The sequence below is a fragment of the Vanacampus margaritifer genome, chromosome 16, assembly GCF_051991255.1.
Source record: "Vanacampus margaritifer isolate UIUO_Vmar chromosome 16, RoL_Vmar_1.0, whole genome shotgun sequence".
NCBI classification, from domain to species: Eukaryota; Metazoa; Chordata; class Actinopteri; order Syngnathiformes; family Syngnathidae; genus Vanacampus; species Vanacampus margaritifer.
The window spans coordinates 8,814,384-8,835,641 of NC_135447.1; the positions used below are offsets into that span (position 1 = coordinate 8,814,384).

General features: G+C 40.2%; 3 protein-coding genes across 3 annotated transcripts in view; 2 read left to right on the forward strand and 1 right to left on the reverse strand.

Annotated features, from left to right (window-relative positions):
- Window positions 1–10,939, forward strand: part of LOC144036252 (forkhead box protein O1-A-like) — a 14,456-nt gene extending 3,517 nt beyond the window's left edge. The window contains exons 2-3 of the mRNA XM_077546737.1: window positions 7,800–7,991; window positions 8,129–10,939. Coding sequence (XP_077402863.1) covers window positions 7,800–7,991; window positions 8,129–9,289 — 1,353 coding nt within the window. The 3' untranslated portion in view covers window positions 9,290–10,939. The remainder of the gene's footprint in view (window positions 1–7,799; window positions 7,992–8,128) is intronic.
- Window positions 10,940–13,563: 2,624 nt separating this feature from the next.
- LOC144036350 (uncharacterized) lies at window positions 13,564–16,610 on the reverse strand. The gene is made up of 4 exons (XM_077546909.1): window positions 16,497–16,610; window positions 16,013–16,145; window positions 14,677–15,024; window positions 13,564–14,596 (listed from the first exon to the last, which is right to left on the reverse strand). Exons 2-4 carry the CDS (start codon window positions 16,080–16,082, stop codon window positions 14,490–14,492), a joined length of 525 nt encoding a protein of 174 aa, XP_077403035.1. The 5' UTR covers window positions 16,083–16,145; window positions 16,497–16,610; the 3' UTR covers window positions 13,564–14,489.
- Window positions 16,611–18,828: 2,218 nt separating this feature from the next.
- On the forward strand, window positions 18,829–20,786 carry thy1 (Thy-1 cell surface antigen). The gene is made up of 4 exons (XM_077547104.1): window positions 18,829–18,901; window positions 19,373–19,416; window positions 19,527–19,850; window positions 19,928–20,786. Exons 2-4 carry the CDS (start codon window positions 19,386–19,388, stop codon window positions 20,032–20,034), a joined length of 462 nt encoding a protein of 153 aa, XP_077403230.1. The 5' UTR covers window positions 18,829–18,901; window positions 19,373–19,385; the 3' UTR covers window positions 20,035–20,786.
- Window positions 20,787–21,258: the final 472 nt, after the last annotated feature.

Sequence of the window (21,258 nt, forward strand, 5' to 3'; positions counted from 1 at the left end):
TTTTCGGCGGTAAAAAGTTCATATTTTGTCTATTTTTGTGATAACTTCATTATTTTTCATGAAAAATTAATATCTTTAAAAACTAATTTGCCACATGCTGTCGAGTAAAGATGACCACCTTTAAATCGTGTATTGGCTTTTTACTGCTCACACGCCAACATTCAAAAATATATGTTTGTGGAATACAAAATTGGTCTTATCAAGTAGCACCTTCTGATTATTGCCGAAACATTCATGGCATTCTTTTAAGACTTTGAGATTAACCGCAGAAATCCCTGCCACAAATATAGGATTTAGTTTAGTATGACTTAAAAAAACAAAACAAACAAACACTGTATTGTACTAAAAATTAGTAAATGTCGCTTTTCAGAAAAAATAGTTACATCGCCAGTATTAATTTCAAGTGAACAGCTCTCCACTTAACCACTCTATTGTTGGCACGCTCTCTGGTCCTTGGAACTGCTGTTAATGGTTATTTTTACACTTTCCTGTTAAAAAAACACGGCCGTCCCCCTACAATGAACTATGACGCATTTCCTGGCAAGTGGATGGAAAACAGTGCCATGTGTTAACATCCCCGCCCGGCAAAACACGAGGCTCCGGTTTGGAAAAAGAGGAGGAGGAACTTCTAATCCACACTGTGCATGTTTTGTGAATTTCATTTGACTTGGAGTCATTTCATTGCATTTAAACATTTCCTAATGTTATGCTTTCCGTTATTTCATTGCTGATATTCGGATTTAAGAATCCACATGCTTTTGAGCATCCCTGAGAGGGCAGGCAGCGACTTCATGGTGGGTGGAGGGCGTTGAGTTTGGTTCTACAGCTCCGCCTATAAACGACCTGAGGTGGGTGGAGAGAAGGGCGATGCCGCTGCCTCTAAAGCTTCCTGTCGGCCTCGCTACGAAGCGTTTTGTTTTTCCTTTCAAACTGTAGCGCTATCTCAAGATGCCACCGGACAAGGCCCCTCGCTTGGCGGGGGGAGTGGTTCCCCCTTGGGATGTCCCTGGATCAGAGAATAGCTGCGTGCAACCACGATGTCAGTACAGCTATTGTTTCCTCAAATAAGGGGGTGGGAAGACCCCTGAGTTCCCCTGGCATAGAGTTTATCCATCCATCCATTTTCTATACTGCTTATAACTCATTAGTGTCGCGGGTGAGCTGGAGCCTATCCCAGCTGACTTTTGATGAGAGGCGGGGTACGGCCTGGACTGGTCGCCAGCTCAATGCAGGGCACATATAAACAAGCATTCACAGTAGGGTTGAATCATTTGCAGTGTAACAATAAACGGTTTTAAAAGATGCATCAAAATGAAGCAAATTGAATGGTTCCACTTTGAAGTATATCAAGAATTGTCTTTTATTGGAAAGATATATCATAGAAGGAAATGGCACATTTACATAATAGTTCGTGCAAACAAAAAAAGTAATTGCGTCATACCCTCTCGAAATGTGCCGTTCCGAATCGAATCGTTTCACTTTCAAATCGAACATTCCTCGAATCGTTTTGCACCCCACATGTGAAAAAACGTATCAATTTTTTTTGTGGAGAGATGCACACCCCTAATATATATGTATATGTACATATCGCTGGCGTCGGGCCGAAATATCAAAAGTCACAATATGGCCAATTTCATATTTTTTCAGAAATCTATACTTTTTGGTGCGTCCATGTGTCAATTTTACAAATTATTAATCAATCTAAAGTGTTGAAAATGACTTCGCTCTCTTTGATGATGCAATGTTAATATTTGAAGAAACTCCTGAGAAGTGACGATTTCGGAGGTACGAGGTTTTGGCCCGACACCAGTGATATTTATATGCATATGCATATATATTAGGGGTGTTCATGTCTCTGTAAGACCAATAAAAGAAGAACTGTTGCATTTTGAGTGGCTTGCATTTATTTATTTTTTATAACGTGACAAGAAAGTGAAGCACAGGATACGCTTTAGATCAGAGAATGTTAACGATAGATCTGAAAGCTCCCTGACTTCTTAGTCCCTTAAATTCTGCGCAGTCGTTTGAACTGACGTCTCCTTGTGGCATGTGTGGGCAACGGAGGAACTCCTGGCACTTTTTAAATATATTTTCGAAGCTCTTCGTGACATCTCGGCTGGTAAAAATACCACTATATAAACACAAACCAGGAGGGCAGAGAGCATTCATTTTTTTTGAAGTTTGTTGTAAAATGTACAGCGTAATCACTGTAACTGAATTGCGACCAAATTCTTAGTTCACAGGAATTTTACTCAATCACTTTTGCCAGTATGCGAGCTAAGAAGGAGTTATCCAAAGTGTTAAAAAAAAACTTGAAAAAAAAAATAAAAATAAAGAACCTATTTATTCTCAGATTAAACCTTTTTATTAGTGTTGCTGAGGTTTCTATAATCCACATTTTCGGCCTAGGTCATTCTGTGACATGGTGCTTGATGAGAGACGAGATATAAAGTGGCACGTTGAATAACTGTCAGCCAATTGTCTTGAGAATCACAAGGTTAAAAGAGGAGAGGCCCGCCTGTGAATTTAAGAGGCCCACTGAGAGTTTAGAGTAACCCCATGAAGAAAGGGAGGCTCAGGGCTGCGGCCTTATTATTATTATTTTTTTTTAAAGAACAATTCTGGCTTGAGGGAAGGAGGGAAGCACTCAGCTGACTCAGAGGCCTGCATATACAGTCTGCTGTCTGCCCATGTGTGAGTCTGTGGAATCCTTGGCATGCGCGCTACTGCATTGTTTATATGAACGTGTGGAGAAAAAAAAACACATTTAAGAATTTTTACTGGGTCGTTATGTAAATTGCACGCAACCACATTGTGCCCATTTTCTGTCACGCGTATCTCTCCATATTCTCCTCAGTTGAACTTTGATGTGGCGGCTGAAGTAGGTGGCCTTGCAGCGTGATGCTCGCTGTTATAGGCGGACGCACATGACACAGCTATTAAGAGATGAGATGTTCTCCATTTCTATCTGGAGGGTAGTGCATGCTTATTTAAAAAGAAAAAAAAAGTATATATTAAGCCGCTTTGCAACTAAATCTCACCCCAAGCTTTTGTTTAACTCCACTTGTTGAGTGGCAGAAAATGGGGGAGGGTAGAACCCGGCAGCCAGTGACAGGAAGTGGTTCATCTCTTTACAGTAAAATCTCTAAGCTCTCTTGTTGTAATAGTTTTAGTTGTAATAGCAGCGATAATAATACCTATAGTTCATATGAAAGGTGCCAAAAGAGTTTATGGTGAATGGTAAATGTCTTTTTTTGTCTCACTGTGGGATTCTGATTCATTAGAATGACGTAGGGGATTATCTGTTTTTAAAGGAATAATGATAATAATAACAATTATCCATTTGTGACTAGCCAATCGTAGGGCAATCATGAAACAAAATAATTAGGGCCCGATCGATTAATCAGTCAGCTGATTTTATCGGCCGATATTGAAAATAATCATGATCGGTCTGAGTTTTGCTGATTAAATGCCAACACATTCTTGCTTTTCACGCAAGACAGTAAATAGTGTTCAGTATCGGAATCGCTCCGAATGATATCCTTATGCCGTTTATCCACTAGATGGCGCTCCAACTCTATTCAATCCAATAAACATCTTGAGAGACAATGACGTGTTATTCAAGTTTTTCCGAAGCCGTGCGCTAACATAGCCACAACGGCGAATTACCGGGTTACAGTCATCTTTTTCTTGTTGTAAGAATAAGAATGAAGGGATCAAAAAATAAGTTGTTTTATTCATAATATATATATATATATATATATATATATATATATATATATATATTTAATTTAATCAACCGATTACACGGGTATCAGAACTTTTTGTATCGGTCAGACCCTAATTATAAAATGATGCCCTTTATCTCTTGGGGGACTCTTCTTGCCTGTAATTGTGTCTGGTGCTATATACAGTATGTGCAACATCTGTATAGACTGCACGTGTGTCCAGTTTCACTTGGCTGCACCTGACCTGATTGAGCCTTGTTTGCTCATCCTGTAACCGATACAGCAAGCCTCGCGCTTGGCTGCACAAGGAACAGCAGCTGTGTCAATGAGATTGTTTTCACCTCCAGTAGGAGGGGCCTGAAGCTTTATACAATATATAAGATTAGAAATATAGTTCAATTTGGAGTGATATTGAGAATCCGGTATTGTGGTATTTCTACTAATAACAGTTTGGTTGATTAGAAGAGTTACCATAGTTGAGTATTTTTCTTTTGCCATATTGCGGTACTGCAAAAGGGGTTTAGCAGCAAATTGCATTTACAGTTTGCATCCCGACATGTGGCATTCTTGAAAGCTAACTGAAAATAGCGGCTGTCAGCAGCAAAGAAATCGGTCCCGTTTCAGATGGCCTTGCACCAGCTGACCCCAGCCAGCTAGGACAAGTGGGACACACTCACATGCAAATTAAAGCTGTCCTTTCACTCCTACAGACATGTGGCGGTTTGAAGCAACTGTACAAAAACGATTTCCTGTGGTAACAAAAACACAACAGGAAAATGTATTTGAAATGCTACAATGGCCCTTAAACAAACTGTTGACAAAAGTTTGAAATGGACACAAGGGGTTCTTGGAGAATGATGTCGGCTGTTAGGATTAGATTTGTGACTAAAACAGCAAAATAAGTTAAAACAATCTTCCGTCCACATTTAGAAGTCAACTTAAAGATTTCCTTGACAATAATATGTTGTATGTGCCTCCACTAGTCAAAACATGCCATTCTGATTAATGTTTTGTTTGTGGAATATGAGTTAAGCAGCAAAATCGACTTGTTTTTATCCATCTCTGAGGGCGGCCATTTTGCCACTTGCTGTCGACTGAAAATGACATCACATTGATGCAACGACCTATCACGGCTCACCTGTTTTCTGAATTTGGTCATGTGACATTAGCAAGCTGAACCATTATTGGTCGTTATCAGTCGACAGCAAGTAACAAAATGGCCGCCTCCTGAGATGGTTAAAAATGGGTGGATTTTGCTGCTAAACTCACATTTCACCAACATAATATTAATCAGAGTACCGTGTTTACAATAATGGTGGTGCATATCGTGAAGAAAACAAACTAACCAATAAACTTTAAAACAATACTTCTTGCCTTTGTGTTTGTAAATAACAAATGTGTTTTTTCTTCACTGTAGTATTATATGACTGCTTTGATATGGGTCACAGGTCAAATTACTCAGTAGAGTTTTTCTCTAAACATTTCTCACTTTCAGGCCTCCCTAATCTGGCCCTGGGAAAAATACTGATGTGCCTATAAAGTGGTCAATCAAGTTAATCAATTTGCAAATGGCCTACATTCAGATGATGTTTCATGCAGCCTCAGGTATTTAAATGCTTTTAAAGTGGCTTCGGGTTGAGGGCCGTATGTGATTTTTAAAAGACGTGCGGCGACAATGAAACATCCAGGCCACCTTAGGTCGGGCTTTCAGGGGACTGACGTGTGTGACAGGGGCACCTCCTGAATTAGCCAGGCCGGGGAAGCCTTTTGTTCTGTCTGGGTTGAGGTGAGGTCCGTCTCAGACGAGGATTATCCCAGACTGAGGAGAGAATGCGTCTTCCCGGCGACCGGTCATGCAGTCCGTGATCTATTGTTAGAACCAATCAGAGGGTGTAGACATTTCATTTGCATATTGCCAGCGATCTTGGCTGTGCTTCTACTTGTTGCTCACTTATGGTTTCAGGTCTGTCAAGTGAGCCTGCGCCACTTAGAGGCATATTTCCTGTCGAGGGAGGAAAAAGTCTTGATTCAAATAAACAGGGACAGATTGAACATTGTTTTCACGCCACCTCACTCTCTCCATTCCGCATCCTACACTGGACGCCTTATTGCATAAAAGTCGGGCCGAGAAGTCTGAAAGTAGTACATTACATATGATCCTCCATCCGACCTGTTTGCATGTCTCCGTCAGAGGTGGCTGAGGAGCCTCGTGTTCAGCGAGCGGTGAACTCATTGACCCCGGCCCACATAGCAACAACATCTCACTCTCGCACCCTCCCCTCTCCACATGCAAACCCTGTAACCTCCACCCTGCTCTCATTTTTCTGCTAAAATGTTCTCCCGACCTCGCATGGAAGTGGATGAACCAGCTTGTGGTTAAGTGTTCTTGCGTGGCGGCAGTCATCTAAAATTAATAGACTGAGTAGTTGTACAGTATATTTTTCTATTTTTACTCGAAGGCATGCGGACGTTTTACTTTAGGTACCATAACAAGAGGTTGTTTACTTCAAACTGATTGGCAATGACTAAAACATTCAACTGCAAATCATTGTTTTGAATGTGAGCATCATACCATCCCTGCTTGTTCAGCCCTGATGAACTCTGTGGTTGAGGACATCTGGCTTCACTGTAACTGTAATGAGCTGCTTTTGTCTCATTGTGGCCTGGTAGGGGGACTTCCCCACTCTTATGTTTGGTTCGACATGTTGTTCTACGGCAGACGTGTTTTGTCGTATTTGGAAGATTTTCTCCCAAGAGGCCTGAGTGGTACGAGACGTTTGCATGTGAGTCTTTTTCTCCAATCCTCTTCTGAGAAGATTATGATAGGAGGCGCCGCTGGTTCCCTTTTTAGACCCATATCATTAAAGAGAAGTTCAGTAACTATATGAGGCTTTAGGTGTTCAACTCAAAATGGCTGCAGACAAACTGAGCAATTTAGGGGGAACCAAAAGTAGCCCTCTCTCATTTGCAGTGTTTTTAAACCTGCCCTCTTTGTGGTGATTTCGACTCATTCCCTTACTCGTGTTGACCCATGAGTATATTTTTTCTGTTTTCTCTGCGTGCTTTTCCACTTTGGTGGAGTAGTTTTGCCGCCAGCAGATGGGTGGGATTGAGATGTGCTGATAAGAGTGCACTGACATCACAGGAAACGTATGATCATCACCTCCTGTGATGACAACCATAATAAATAAGTAGATATTGCAATTCCCTCAGCGACTGTGTGTGAATGCTGCGCAGTGTTGCCAAGCTAAAAGACCAGAGATTTTTTTTTTTTTTAAAGGGCTTTACAGCTTGTTAATACAAAATCATCACATTGTCACAAATCTCTGGCTACCAGCAAAATATGTCCCCGAGTAGCTGTAAGCAGCCTAGATGTGACATCAGAGCGATCTGATTGGACACTTAGTTCAATTGCCTTACCATTACTTTTGTGTTCATATTATCTCATTTGAGCTTTTGGAAAAAGCGCAATACTGTATTTCGAGTGTGGAGGCAAATAATTAACTTTCGGTGCTCACAAGTGTCATGTTTGGGGCTCTGGTCTTGTGTGTGGTCCTGCCCTTCCTCGTGTTGACCAATCCGTGCCCTCAGCCACTTGTGTCTTGCCCCAGGTGTGTCTTGTTATCTCGTTAGTGTGTGTGTATTTACTTCTCTGGGTTTGGTCAGTCCTTGTGGGATCATTGATGCTTGTCGCTGTCACCGCCGGTGTTTTGTTTGTTACTTTGATTTTGATCTGTTCAGATCTTTGTTTATTTAATGCTAACCAGTACCCCTTTTTGTAAAATAGAGTATGTCAGTATAACCTGCCTCCCTGCATTTGGGTCCTCCACTCCGCGCTCGTGACAGACCGTAACAACAAGATCACATTTTTCAATTTGATTTTGAACATGTATATATAAAAATAAAAAAACTGACTGGTTATAAAAGTACATGTGTAAAGACAAAATATATAAAACAACAAACACAACATTAAAGCAACAAAAGCAACATAAAGAAAGTTTCACAATCTTTTTTACCCAGTCATGACTACATGGCTGTGAAATTCAAATAATTCACCTCTTCCCCTTCCAGAACTCCATCAGACACAACCTCTCGCTGCATAGTCGCTTTGTGCGCATTCAAAACGAGGGAACGGGAAAAAGTTCCTGGTGGATGCTGAACCCGGAAGGGGGCAAGAATGGCAAGTCGCCGCGACGCAGAGCTGCCTCCATGGACAGCAACAGCAAGTTCACCAAGAGCCGAGGAAGAGCCACAAAGAAAAAGGTATAGCAGTGTATGGATTAAGATGTTTTGTATGCAGAAGGGGTTCTCAAACTGGGGGTCTGGAGACCTCCATCCGAAAAGTTCCCGACCCTCTGATATACAATACAGTGAGTTGTTTGTCTTTTCCACACATCCAGATGGCTCTCCAGGACGGCGCCGAAGCCGGAGCGAGCAGTCCTGGTTCCCAGTACTCCAACTGGCTGGGAAGTCCAAGCTCCCACAGCAATGAGGACTTTGAGTCCTGGAGCTCCTTCAGAACCCGCGCCAGCTCCGACGCCAGCACCCTGAGCGGCCGGCGTTCGCCTTTCTCCTCGGAGCAGGATGACCTCGGGGAAGCCGAGGGTCACCTTATGTACCCCGGGGGGAGTAAGATTGCCCCTCCCCTCCCGAGCCTGTCTGAAGTGTCTGGATCCATGGGTGGTTCCGAAGTGGTTATGGAGAACTTGGTGGATAACATGAACTTGCTGTTTCCGAAGAATCCCCAAATGGGTTCTGACTCGTCTAATGTCGCCATGCTTCAGAGTGGTCCCTATAGCGCCGCGCAGCCGCAACAGGACTTCCGAAAATGCATGTACGCTCAGGCCAGGATGAACTCGATGTCCCCTGTCTCCATGCATCCACTGCGAGAGATCAAGCAGGACTATGGAGCTTATGAGAACCAGTACATCTTCCCCCCCGGCCTCCTTAAAGAGCTGCTGTCCTGCGAAGCAGACGCCAGTCGAAACCTGATCCCCTTTAAGGATTCACCAATTTCTCATGTTGTTAGGGGCCATTGCTCAGTACCCACCTACGACAGCCAGAGCCAATTGGGGGTCCACAACGGCACCAAAATCATCCATCCCGCTCAGAGTCTGCCCGTCCGTCACGTTAATCCCAATATGCATAATCGGGATTTGAATAGCGGCAACATGATCCCTTTGACCAGTCTGAGCAGTCTCTCGAGGGGCCCTCCTCAAATGACACACATGCAATTGGCCCGTGGTCACCCGGCCCCCGCTCATAATGTCACGTCGCCCTGCCGCGCCAGCAACGGCTACAGGGAGCTTCGCCCACATGCTCATCATCAGGAGCGGCTGCCCAGCGACCTGGATAATATGTCCATCGAGAGGTTTGAATGCGACATGGAGACCGTCCTCCATGACACCCTCATGGATGGCGGGGCGCTGGACTTCAATTTCGACCCAGCAGCCGGCTTGCAAGTGTTCCCCCTGAATGGTCAAAAATGTTTCCCGTCCTCCACTATGTATTATCCTCACCCTGAGACAAAACTCATTCAAGATACTCCACAAAGTAGCTAATGTTAGAGATCATGTCTTCACTTGCCATTTTATGTCTGCCAATGCTTTGCGTTACATGTAATTGTCTTTGTTTTGCTCGTCAGAAACAGATGACACAAGATTACCAGGACCTGTAAAACAGGAAGTCAATCCCCCAAAAATTATTGAAGCTAATATGGTGTATGCCCCCATTAGTCTTAAACACGGCGTTCTGATCATTGATTGGTCAATCGGGGCTCAGACAACAACCAATCAAAAATCAGCTCCAGAAAACAGCTGACCATTTATTGGTGATTGGTCATTACCTGAGCCCTGAGCAACTGTGATGTCATTTTTAGTAAACAGCAAGTGGCAAAATGGCCGATGTCAGATGTGATGTGAAAAGCACCATAGCTCAACATTCCGTCCATTTTCACCAATAAACACTTTCTCTTCAAGTAACACATCATTTACAAACAGTGGGATATTTATTTTTGTTTTGGGGCCTTTTTTCTTGTCAAATGTATTGCTGTGTGTTTGTGTCTTCTATAATCGGCTTTTATTTATGTCACGAAAATAGCCTTGATTGTTTTTATGATTGCCATCATTGAAGTGCATACATATGGAAGCGTAGAGCTGCCAATGTGTAGTCAAGGTGTACTTAAAACGAAAATATAATGTGGCCCAAATGCCTAAAAACGGGGTTTTGTTTTCACTCGCACATATGCAAATAATACCCCGTGGCATTATGGGAAGATATGCTAACTTTGTAGCATTTAGCCTACAAGTACGTTCGAACGTATTTGCGAGTGCGTTCGAACGTATTTGCGAGTATGTTTGAACATATTTAAATACATTCAAATTTATTTGCAAGTACGTTTTAAAGTATTCACAAGTACGTTTGAACTTACTTGCCAGCCAAAAATGTTTACTCCACATTGGCAGCTCTACACTTTCGTACATACATGTTTCTAAATACTTTTCAGGAAATTCTTCCATTGTTTTTATTTTAAAAAAAATTGCTGGAGTGTGTTCTTATGTGAAATGAAAGGGATGCTTCTCATTTAAACACTGCGCTGGAATTATTTGTTTGTTTGTTTTTAGCTGTACATTTTAGCGCCTACAGTTGTTATGCAATATTTGTTTTTCTCTCTATCTTCAAAAGAAATACCAATTCACTGTGCCTACATACATGTGCTGTCAGACTGTTGTACATATTACGTTCTCATGTAGTTTATTACTGTGTGTCTGTTTGCTATTAAATTTACCCAAAATGCTATACTGTATGTATGATTGTGAAAATGTGTTTTCATGTATCTCAATTCAAACTTTTGCAGTAAATAAATGAACATTCAATACCTCAAAATATTTTTACCTCTTAAGCTTCGAAGGGATTCTTTTGCTCCTGCTGTAATGTTATTTACTTTTTTGTACATATATTTTTATTTGCATCTGAATGTATCTGAAACTGGTAATTTATGGACATGTTCAGAATATTTTCTCTCTACTTGTTGCATTGCATGTGTTATTTGTAAGAGGATTATAGCCATTAGTTTCTATAGTAAATATTTTCTGGCAATAAAAAATAAATAAAATATATTGTTTTGTAAAAGGGCTTTGATTTGTCTGTTTACTAATTTTTGACAATAAGTACTTTGTCATCTAATAAAGTGGAAAATGTTGTTCAACTTACTACAACAACATCTTGGTACATTGTTTTTAGCTAAATAACAAAAGCAAGACATTAACATGCAAATTCGTATTTTTGAGACTGGAATGCCAAGCCTCAAAACTGCAGGCAGATGTGCTGATTGCCTCGTGATCAAATATTTTAGAAGTGAGTAGCTCACAAAGCCAATTCAAATTATATGCCAGATGACAATATGCCGAAAGTGTACAGTTTTCCATACCCTATTTTAAAGATTCCAAATATCAAAACGGATCTGCGCACAATATGGACGGGCCAGCAACTACAAAAGCTCTTCATATGCTCTCTGAGGTTCACCAAGTCACAGTCAGACTCATTTTATGGTCACAAGATAAGATATTACAAACGATGCAACCTGTACTGTAGCTGTCCTTAAATAACTTAGAAGATATGAAGGTTTTATCTGAAGTATTTTACCAAACTGCTGATCAGTTTATACTTGGCATATAGAACACGCAATGCAAGTTATCGCTGTTCCAGTTACCTCAAATGACATCACAAGATGGATGGCTGTTCATAAAACAAGTTCATCGCTGCGAGCGACAACAAGAAAAGTAAAAAATTCGCTGGCTGCCTTTTGAACTCGTTGAGTACAGTCTTCACTAGAGGGCATCTAAAAAACTGGAATGACGCTCTGTTGCGCACAGACCTCCATGTAGGCCATGTTGGACTTGCCCGCAGTGCAAAACAGCAATGATAAATCATCAACACTGAACAGTGTTTCACAACACTTTATCGATTTTCTGTTGCGCTAAGTTTAAGTTATCCTAGCTGACTTTGGGTTAACCTGACTACACTTAACTGAGTACACTAATATTGTCTGAACAGGAAAGGCAGACCAAAAATACTGTACATAATAGTAAAAATCCACAAGTTATCGACACCTCGCTCAAAAGGTTCATAATATCCCTTAGATGCCATAAAATGGCGCCAAAGCAACACTTTTATTCCTGTGCAATGAGCTTTATGTGCTGATTTTTTTCCAGGTTAATACTGTGCCCCCTTTTTCCAGGCTTCACCAATCTGGCTCCTTCTGTTGGTCATTGTTGTTTGTTTTCATATTTCTCGGACAAGTTCTGACTGGGGGAGTTGCCCTTTTAGGGGGTCAATAAATTAATCTCAATCTGAATAGTCAGTTTTGTCATCCGCATTTAAAGCTTTATAGGGCAAGTAACATCATCAAATCACCTCTCCTTCTTGACCGACCAATTAATTAAGACCAATTAATTAAGACTATGAGAAGACTCAAAGTGGGGTCAAATAAGCTAATGGCACTCTGGGTGGTCTGTTATACTTTGCACCAAAACATGTCGTCAATGATGAAATACAGAGAAACCTCTGAGCTTGAGGTTACGGGATAATTGCTGATTCGTCTGAATTTTGAAACAAGGATTCCAAACAGTCAGTATCATAAAAGGTGAACTGACTGCAGGCCAGAATAACAATATTCTAAGATTCTTCTTTAACAGTGACACAGAAACAAGTCTTGTCACGCATGACTTTGACAATTTGAAGTTTCCAAGAAGTACTTTGGTAATTAACTCCAAGCTAACAGCAAAAAGAACAAAAAACTGATATCTAAGCACCTCAGGTCACACACAGACTACATTAGATGTTGTCTCATCTCTACAAACATCATCTAATAAGAAACAGGAGGATTCTATCACCTCCTTGATTGACTACTCAGAAGGGATGGCGATACATAGTTATTCTCGCTGCGTTTTCATAAATAAAGTTAACTTTTGGCTTCTCTCATAAGGGGGATTGGCGGATGTGAGGTCTGCTTAATGAATCCGTGTGGCCCTGGCACAAAGCCAGGGAATTAGGTGGTTTGTGTCTTTGGAGCTTTGCTAATAAAAACATAACATGCACACACACACACACATACACACACACACACATGCAGCTTCTGAGCACACCTCTGTTTATCACAACAGGAGGTCAGGATGTATGTTGATTCAATGAAATAAACTCTGGGACTGAGGGCTGTTTTTTTGGAAAAGTTTGTACAACTGGAAATACTGCAAACCATTTAAAAACCTGGATATAAGAAGGGCTGTAAAAGTATTGCTTTGGCGAAAACAACAATGTAAAAGTACAGTGGACATTGTACAACACATTTATTAAGGTATACAACATTTATTGCAGGCTACTACATCACAGTACAGTAATTTACTCCTAGGTCACTTCACTACCCTAATATCATGTCCTAAAATCCACTAAAGCTCCTTGGCTTTTGAGTGTTGAAATATTCAAATTAAATACAGTTAGGTTTTGCTAAAGCTGCTGTCCAAAAGGCTAAAAGCAAAATATATATATTTTTAAAAAAACATGGGCCATGAACGCTTCAACTAAATAGTGACTGTTTAGCTAATAGCTCCCTCTTTTGGAGAAATAATAGCAGTACAACAACACTCTAAAACGAAGCTGTTAAAACAAATTGGACAACAAATGTTTTCATTGTTAATATTTTTGGTTTAATTTCACGTAAAGGCCAATTTTTACGAACAATTTTTTTTTCTTCCCAATTGTAGGCTACTCTCCTGGAGGTAAATCAGGTAACCATAAAAGTAAAAAGTGCAAAGAGAAAAACAACGTGTAGCCCATGTGTGGATTTACACCTTTATTGCTTTATAACTTTGTTAAAGCATTTAGTACATACAGTATTTGGTAATATAACAGTAAAATAAACCTGTGTTAAAAAACAACAATACATATTTGAAAATAATACACACAGCATGAACCTGAAAAATCCTAGCAAACATGTAAAAAAAAAATGCCACAAATTAATGTGATATATGTTCGAATTAATATGAAATATTAATTTTCACGTAATTTTGTGACATGTGTACCGTAACATATTTATGAGCATAAGAAGAGGAGAGTACTCCTGATTTTAAACATCATAAGATTTTAAAAGTCGCTTTCAGACGTTCCATTCCACAGTTTTGCCTTTTGTCTTGTGTGTAGCATCTATCTGAAAAACTGACTGGTCTGAAAAAAATGATGATCTCATCACATAATTTGCATCCTGATACAATTTAAGTGCTACTTGTTGCTACAGAGATGTGGTACTATATGAGTAATATGAAAAAGCCACAATGTCCAGTATACTTTTTAAACTAGGGACAGGAGTACCTAATAATGTGGCCAGTAAGTATATGCTGAAGGTTAATCGATTTGTATTCAATGTAGCAAAAAAAAACAACAACATGCAATATGATTGTTTTTGTTTTTAACAAAATGAAACGTTTGTATCCACATAGATGAAAGTGACTCATTTATAAAAAGCAAACCAAATGCTGACCTCAAACAAAATACCATTTCATACCATTTAAGGACAATCATCGTGTTGACTGGGGCAGAAAACAAAAAAACAAAAGAAGATTTAGAAAATGAGTGTGTTAAAAAGAAGGCTCTTGTGATGTATATTTCCATTTCCTTATTGTGGAGTATTCTAAATCATGATCATCTCAAATTGATTTAACACTAAAGTGAGCCACAAACCAGGTTCATTGTGCCATCAGAAAAAGTTCATGAATTCAGAAGACCCACCGCCACAGGAAGTGACATCGCCACTGACAAAAGCCACGGCGCGGATTCAAACATCACGCTGATAGCTGAGCAGATTGGTAGAATCCCTGCAAAGAGAGCAAAATGTCACTTGCTATTTAGTTCTTTTTTTTGGGGGGGGGGGGGGTTAAACAAGAAGTGGACTCACGGTGATGCACGGCCATGCTGTTCTCCTTCCAGGTGGTCCCTTGGTAAACCCTGCACGTGTATGTGTACGGCTTCTCATCGGCCATCGGCGCCCAGGTGAGGCGGCACAGGTCTGGGGCGAACAGGCTGACGTTGCTCCTCCTGCGGTCCTCGGTGGACACGTAGATGACGGCGTTGGGGTAGGTGCTGCCCACCAGCCTGCTATCCTGACGATACTCACAGTAGGGGCCCGGGACCTCGTTGGAGTTTGGAAACTCACAGTCCACCCTGACGTTCCTCTCCAAGTAAGTCAGGCATGGAAACATCTGAGGCCCACGCGGAGGGAAAAGAAATGTGTAGAAGGAACTCACTATGGAGAAACAAACAGAATACAAGTCTTGTTCAGTTTTTGTGAGCAGAATCTTGCATGGAGAAAATGGCAGTCTTATGACTGCAGAATGGTAATTTCTCAGCAGGACAAAGATCCTAAATTGGACATTTGGCAGCAATTGAAACCCTCCATCTGTTTTTTAGATCCAACACAGCAGTATCTTTGTCAGATGTTGCAAACAGCTACACACTTTATGTAATCATGTCTGGCGGCTATTTACAGGAATTGGGCAGTGGCACCACACATTCATGATGGTTCTGTGATGAAAAAAAGCAAGTGACTTTTTAGGGGAATTTAACCCCAACATGTACTTTACATTACGTTCTACGCAGCCCCACTTGTCTAAACACAGCATTCTTGGAATAGGAATTGCATTTTTTTATACATCTCAGGAGGCGGCCATTTTGCCATTTGCTGTCAACTGAAAATGACATCACGGTTGCAGGCTTTAATCACGACTCACTTGTTTTCTGAAGCTGAGCCGTGATTGGCTATTACCTGAGCTCAACTGTAATGTAATTTTCAGCCGACAGCAAGTGGCAAAAAGTGTGGAATTTTCTATGGCTGTAACTAATATTTTTAGTCCCGATTATTCATTTGTTAATTAAAAAATCTGATATAATGTTATTTTGCATTTAATTGTATGACATGTTTTGTCAGTTACTGTTGTTTATTTGGTATTGTATATGATAAAACTACAACTAAACAATCAAGCATTATCGCAAGCATGATTCATTTATATATATATATATATATATAGCTCATTGAGCTAATTGAATCTTAATATTCATGTTTTTTTCTCTTTTTTTATTTTTTATGTGATACATGTAAATTGGATTGACTGATATTTGTATTATCCATCTATGTTCAATAAACGTTCAAGACATGATACAAAATTGGTAAAAAAAAAAATTGTGCTCAGTTACAGTATACAGCAGGATTTTTTTTTTTAAATAAAGGGACTTACTGTGAGTTTGGTGTGTTATTATGATCCTGGTGAAGAGAAGGCATGTTGTGGTGAATAGGTAAGGCGCCATTTGTGTGCAATATACCGCACCGAATTCCAGATCACATCAATAACCTTCACAGCACGTTTTCACCTGCAGACACAGAGTGCAACATGGGACCTCATGAGAGTTCCACACGCACGCCTATTGAATACAGCAGTGAAGACGGCAGGAAAAACACAACATAACATCATTACGGCCTTGGAAGTATCCGCTATAGCAGCAAAAATAGCGGGTCAGTGCAGGCTGCAGATGTGACGACGCCCATGCAGTGACTTTGCACTGCAGCAAACTGCCCAGCTGCATACGCGCATGCATATCCACAGATCGTCTTCAATGCAGGTTTAAAACCTTTGCACCCCCGTGCGCTCCCCAACAAAAAAATAATGGCAGCATATTTCTTATGATCTCAAAATGTCTGATTGCACAGCTTGAGATTCCTACCTGCTTTACTATCCGGCGCTGCTTCTGAGCTGGATGTTCGCTCCAACACACACGCAAACGCGCACACGCACACGCACAAGGCAGTAGAACTTTCCACGCACACGTAAAACAGAAAGAAGATTGATAATGAATGATGCTAAGCGTTTTGTTTATACTGCTTTTATTTTTTATATACTTTGATCACCCCCAGCCCCCCCCCCCCCCAAAAGCAATTAAATGATATCCTCTATTATAGAATGAACATTCCAACAGTAGAGCAATGCCGCAGTTCGACACGAGCTCCCTCTGTTGGAAAAAATCTAAGAACGTCAAGACAGTGCCGTCATTCTGACATCTAGTGGAAAGAGTAAGAATACGCATCATGCAAGATGTCTATTTGTTTGTTTATTTGTTAGGGACTACAATTCATATTCATTAGGGAGAATATCCAGCTCTGGGGGAAAAAAAGTTAGCCAACGCTGGACTATTGTTTTGCATGTTATGTCCTCTCAATTACAAAATTCTTCTTTTTTTTTTGTCAGAGAATATATATATATTTTTTAATGTTACTCGTATAAATACCAAATCACAATCAGATGCTATTATTGGTACCATATTATTTATGATTTCAAATTATATTCATTGATTTAAAATACAGGCCTAAAATAAATGTGAATTACTATACTGTACTTGTATATAATATATATATATATATATATATATATATATATATATATATTTAATGAAGATGGTTTCTTCACAACAGCAATAACAGCTTACAGTGTTCCGTGTGTGGGTGTGTGTCACAGGTCCTTATTCTAGTTCTTCCACAGTAAACTCATCCAAGCATACCACAGCAGTAGTTTACTTATGACTCATATTTCTGCTAACATATTACCATAGCATTAGCATAGATGACTTCATACTACCATAATCTTTAACTGCCTATTTGATTAACTGTTCTGTTCTTCAATCAGGATTTATCAGCAAATTTCAGTGTTTTTGCTTCTGTAAAGCAGCGCTTCACAGTGCAGATGGACAATGACCCGAAGGGTATTGTTATTATATTTTTAGGGTGAAGAAGTGAAATGTTATGCAATTGCCAAATCATTCACCTGACCTAAATACAACTGAGCATGCATTTCACTTGCTGAAGGCAAAGCTAAAAGTGAAGTCAGTTGTAGTTGAGGCCTAGAAAAAGATTTGTAACCAAATAATGAAAAAGTGAAACTTTGATTTGTGATTGTAAATTTGTCCCATTCATTTTAGTCCCTTCATCTCATTCAAAACCTATTGTGGTGTTGTTTAGAGCCAAAAAGATAATAATTGTGTCAATGTCCCAATATTTATGGACCTGACTGTTAATCCATCCATTGACAGTTTTACAAATATAACATCAAATACACAACTGCAGTCGCTTTTATTAACTCATAATATAATATTTTTGTGAAGTTTTGAGAGGCGTGACATCAATTAACACAAGCAAAATTGCATTATACAGTACATTGCTGGGCTGCTTTAATTAGCTGCTGGGGCTTGTGTCTTTGAGAGGGCTGCAACACTGCTGCCAACGTCCTCAGAGACTACTTTGGCAAGAGACGTGTTCAGCAAATGTCCTTGAAAAGATGGATGAGCAGCGTGCACACCATGTGCGCAGAGGATACAATGAGTTTAGCATTAAGGGCAACGTCCTCTATGTTTGAACACAAACCTTGGGACAACAGCTCTCGTTGTATGCTGATTTTTCATAAAAATATGCCTTTCGCAAAATCCGCGGATGATCGGGGCGTGGGGTGAGCGCACCGCCCTCATTAAAGGCTGCAATCGCAGCCAATGTCAATGTGCTGAATAATTTGTAGCTGCACCTTTCTTTTGTTAGTGTCACACATCGGCTGCTCCAAAAACAATATCATTCATTGCCCAAGAGACAAATAACAGCTCAGCAGAACAAGTGGATCATAAAGAAACTCATACACTATAAAATCTCCAAAACTTTATGCTGGTAGGGTGACAAAAGGAGGAAATGAGTACAAATACATTTTTGCAATGTCATTTTTTTGTTTAGCTTAATTGTGGGAAACACCTTACACATTATGATAAACTGTACATGGACCACAAAGACCTGCTGTACATTTCCTAACATTGAATAAGAATCTACAGTACAGCCAATGAAGTTTGTCAGCAGATCAACGTCTGTCCTCTATTAAAAGACGGTGTGAAAAAAAAAATCAATAGTAATGCCTATGTAATGTTGATAAATGTCCCTTAACTGGAGTGGAGCAGCCCTTTCTCCACCTCCCTCACTGTCCCCCCCCCCCCCCTCCCTTACTCTCGCCTGTGTTTCTTCTCGGCGCCGACCTCTACTGTAACAACCCCTGGCATCACTGCAGAGCACTGAGGAGAGCAATAAAACTGCATCAGACAAGGTGAGGATGATTCATACATTATTGCTTGCATAATCCCGCATTGGGTAAATATTGACTTTTATGACATAAATACTTAATCTGGATACGATTTTCTTTTTGGGCAAATAATGATCTCGATGAGTTTACAATGCTTTCAAGTAAATATTTTTAAACTACATGGAGGAAATTTGCAGTCCAATTTATGTACTGATTATGTATTTGTAAAACTCCGATGTATTTAAAGTTGGCAAATAATCAGCATTTGTAGGTGTGGTTATGAAGAGGAATGCATCACTGCTGGCATTTGTCCAGTGAACTTTCTAGCTCTTCACTGCACAGCATGAAGAGTAAGGCTACACTGCACTTACCTGGTCCGAATTGTGGTACATGTAGCCAATCCGGGTTAGGACAATGTTTAGTACTCAATTTTTGACATGAAAATGACATATTTGAAAAGTGCGTGTGTACATTAATTTAAATGTTTTTTTCCAGGAAAGTTGCAAGAATGCTCCTCCTCACCACAATTCTTTTGTTTGGTGAGGTCAATCATGACATATTTTCTAATCTAAGCATGGTTCTGGTCGTAATCATAATTTAAAAAAAATTCTATATTTGTGATTTGTCATTGTTTGTCCCCTCGTTTCAGGCTTTGCGTCAGCTCAGAAAGTGATTCAATTATCTTACTGCTTGATAAACGAGAACCACGTCAGGCTCGATTGCAAATATTCACTTCCCGCTGAGTCACCCGAAGTATTTTGCAAGTACACACAAGGGGAACGACTGCTGGACACCACCAACCCGGAGGAGGAGCAGCATGCCCCCTACAAGCACCGAGCCAAAGCCCGCATCTTCCCGGGCAACATCTGCCGGCTGCTGTTTAAAAACCTGCCCAACGGCAAGTCCAACTTCACCTGCAACATCAAACTGGCCGACTCGGCTACTGCGTCCAAAACCTCGGTGGTGGAGAAAAGTAAGTCACCTCGACTGTTAACATCCCGTTTGGACTATTTTGAAATAAAAAAAAATCCTCCTCTGTTCTTCATGCAGAGCTCCTCCTCCCCTGTTCCGCCTGGAGTGTCCTGTTACAAAGCTGCAGTGGCCTGCTGTTGACCTTGATGACACTTCCCATGCTGCTCGCACTTGACTGGCTGTGAACGTGGCGTCCAAGCTGTTAAAGCCGATCATCTGGTGGTTGTCACTGGACTGTTGAGCTAAATGCACACACACAATATACAGTAGGCTTAGTGTGCAAACCTACAGCTGCATTTACTGTAACCTCAGCTGAGTTCACGCACGATCTCAGGAATATGGAAGTGGAATGTGATATATTCGCTAGTGTTGTCACTTCAATGGATCATTATAGTGATTCTGTTCTATATAACGGGCGATTCTTAGCTAAGGAGTGATAAGCGATGCAAGACATCAGCCCGACTATGCCAAACAATTAGTAGTCCGATAATATAAAGCAATACTGACTTTGAATGCATGCATGAGCTATGTAGATAAGTCAATATAGATGGCTCTATTTATATAACTGAATGGCATCTGTGGTAATGCAAAGGTTGTTTACATGCTGACAGTATAGCTGCTGTGACGAGCACAATGACAAAAGTGCTATTTATGCATGAATCCTGCCATGTTCGGATTTCCTATGCTGAAGGTGAAAAGAACAGATGAAGCCAATTACAGCTGGGTTTAGAGACAAAAGCAATGTTTCGTCAATAAAGCAAAGCACAGATGGTTGTCTGACTAGTTAGTTGTTTATACAGAACGTTTAAAGTATTGTGAGTATCGTGAGTGTCAGTGTTTATGGGTTCTTTTGTTTTATCATCATCATTCTAAAGCATATTACAGTGTTTGTTTTGTGTCCATTGTGTACCGTATTAAAAGGTTATTGTAACCTTCATTGCCCCCAGTACTCACTACTGCATAATCCGCATACATGTTTTCTGTTATAGTACTTTTACTGTAACCTAAACAATAAGAATCCATGATAAGATTCTCTGGATGGATGCAATATTTCCTCATGTTTCTTGTGGATTTAATGCACATTCTACACATATGCTCATAATTGTTATGCCACCGATTGCGCAACGAATGTCAAAGAACAAACAATTTGTTTTTAGACGACCTATATGTTTTTGTTTGTGAAGCTACCATATGTTCCAGATGAAGTCCTTCAGGGGCTACTAATTATCTCATTTATGTATTTTCCCATAAACTGTGTTGGTAAATTTGAATTATTTTATTAAAATATTACAGTTATTATGACCCATTACCCACATCATCAAAAAGCTCTGTTCCATAATTAGTTTCAAAATTAAAGCAATGATACAGTTATTGAGAGAAAACTCAAGTATGTGGTGAATAAAAGCAAG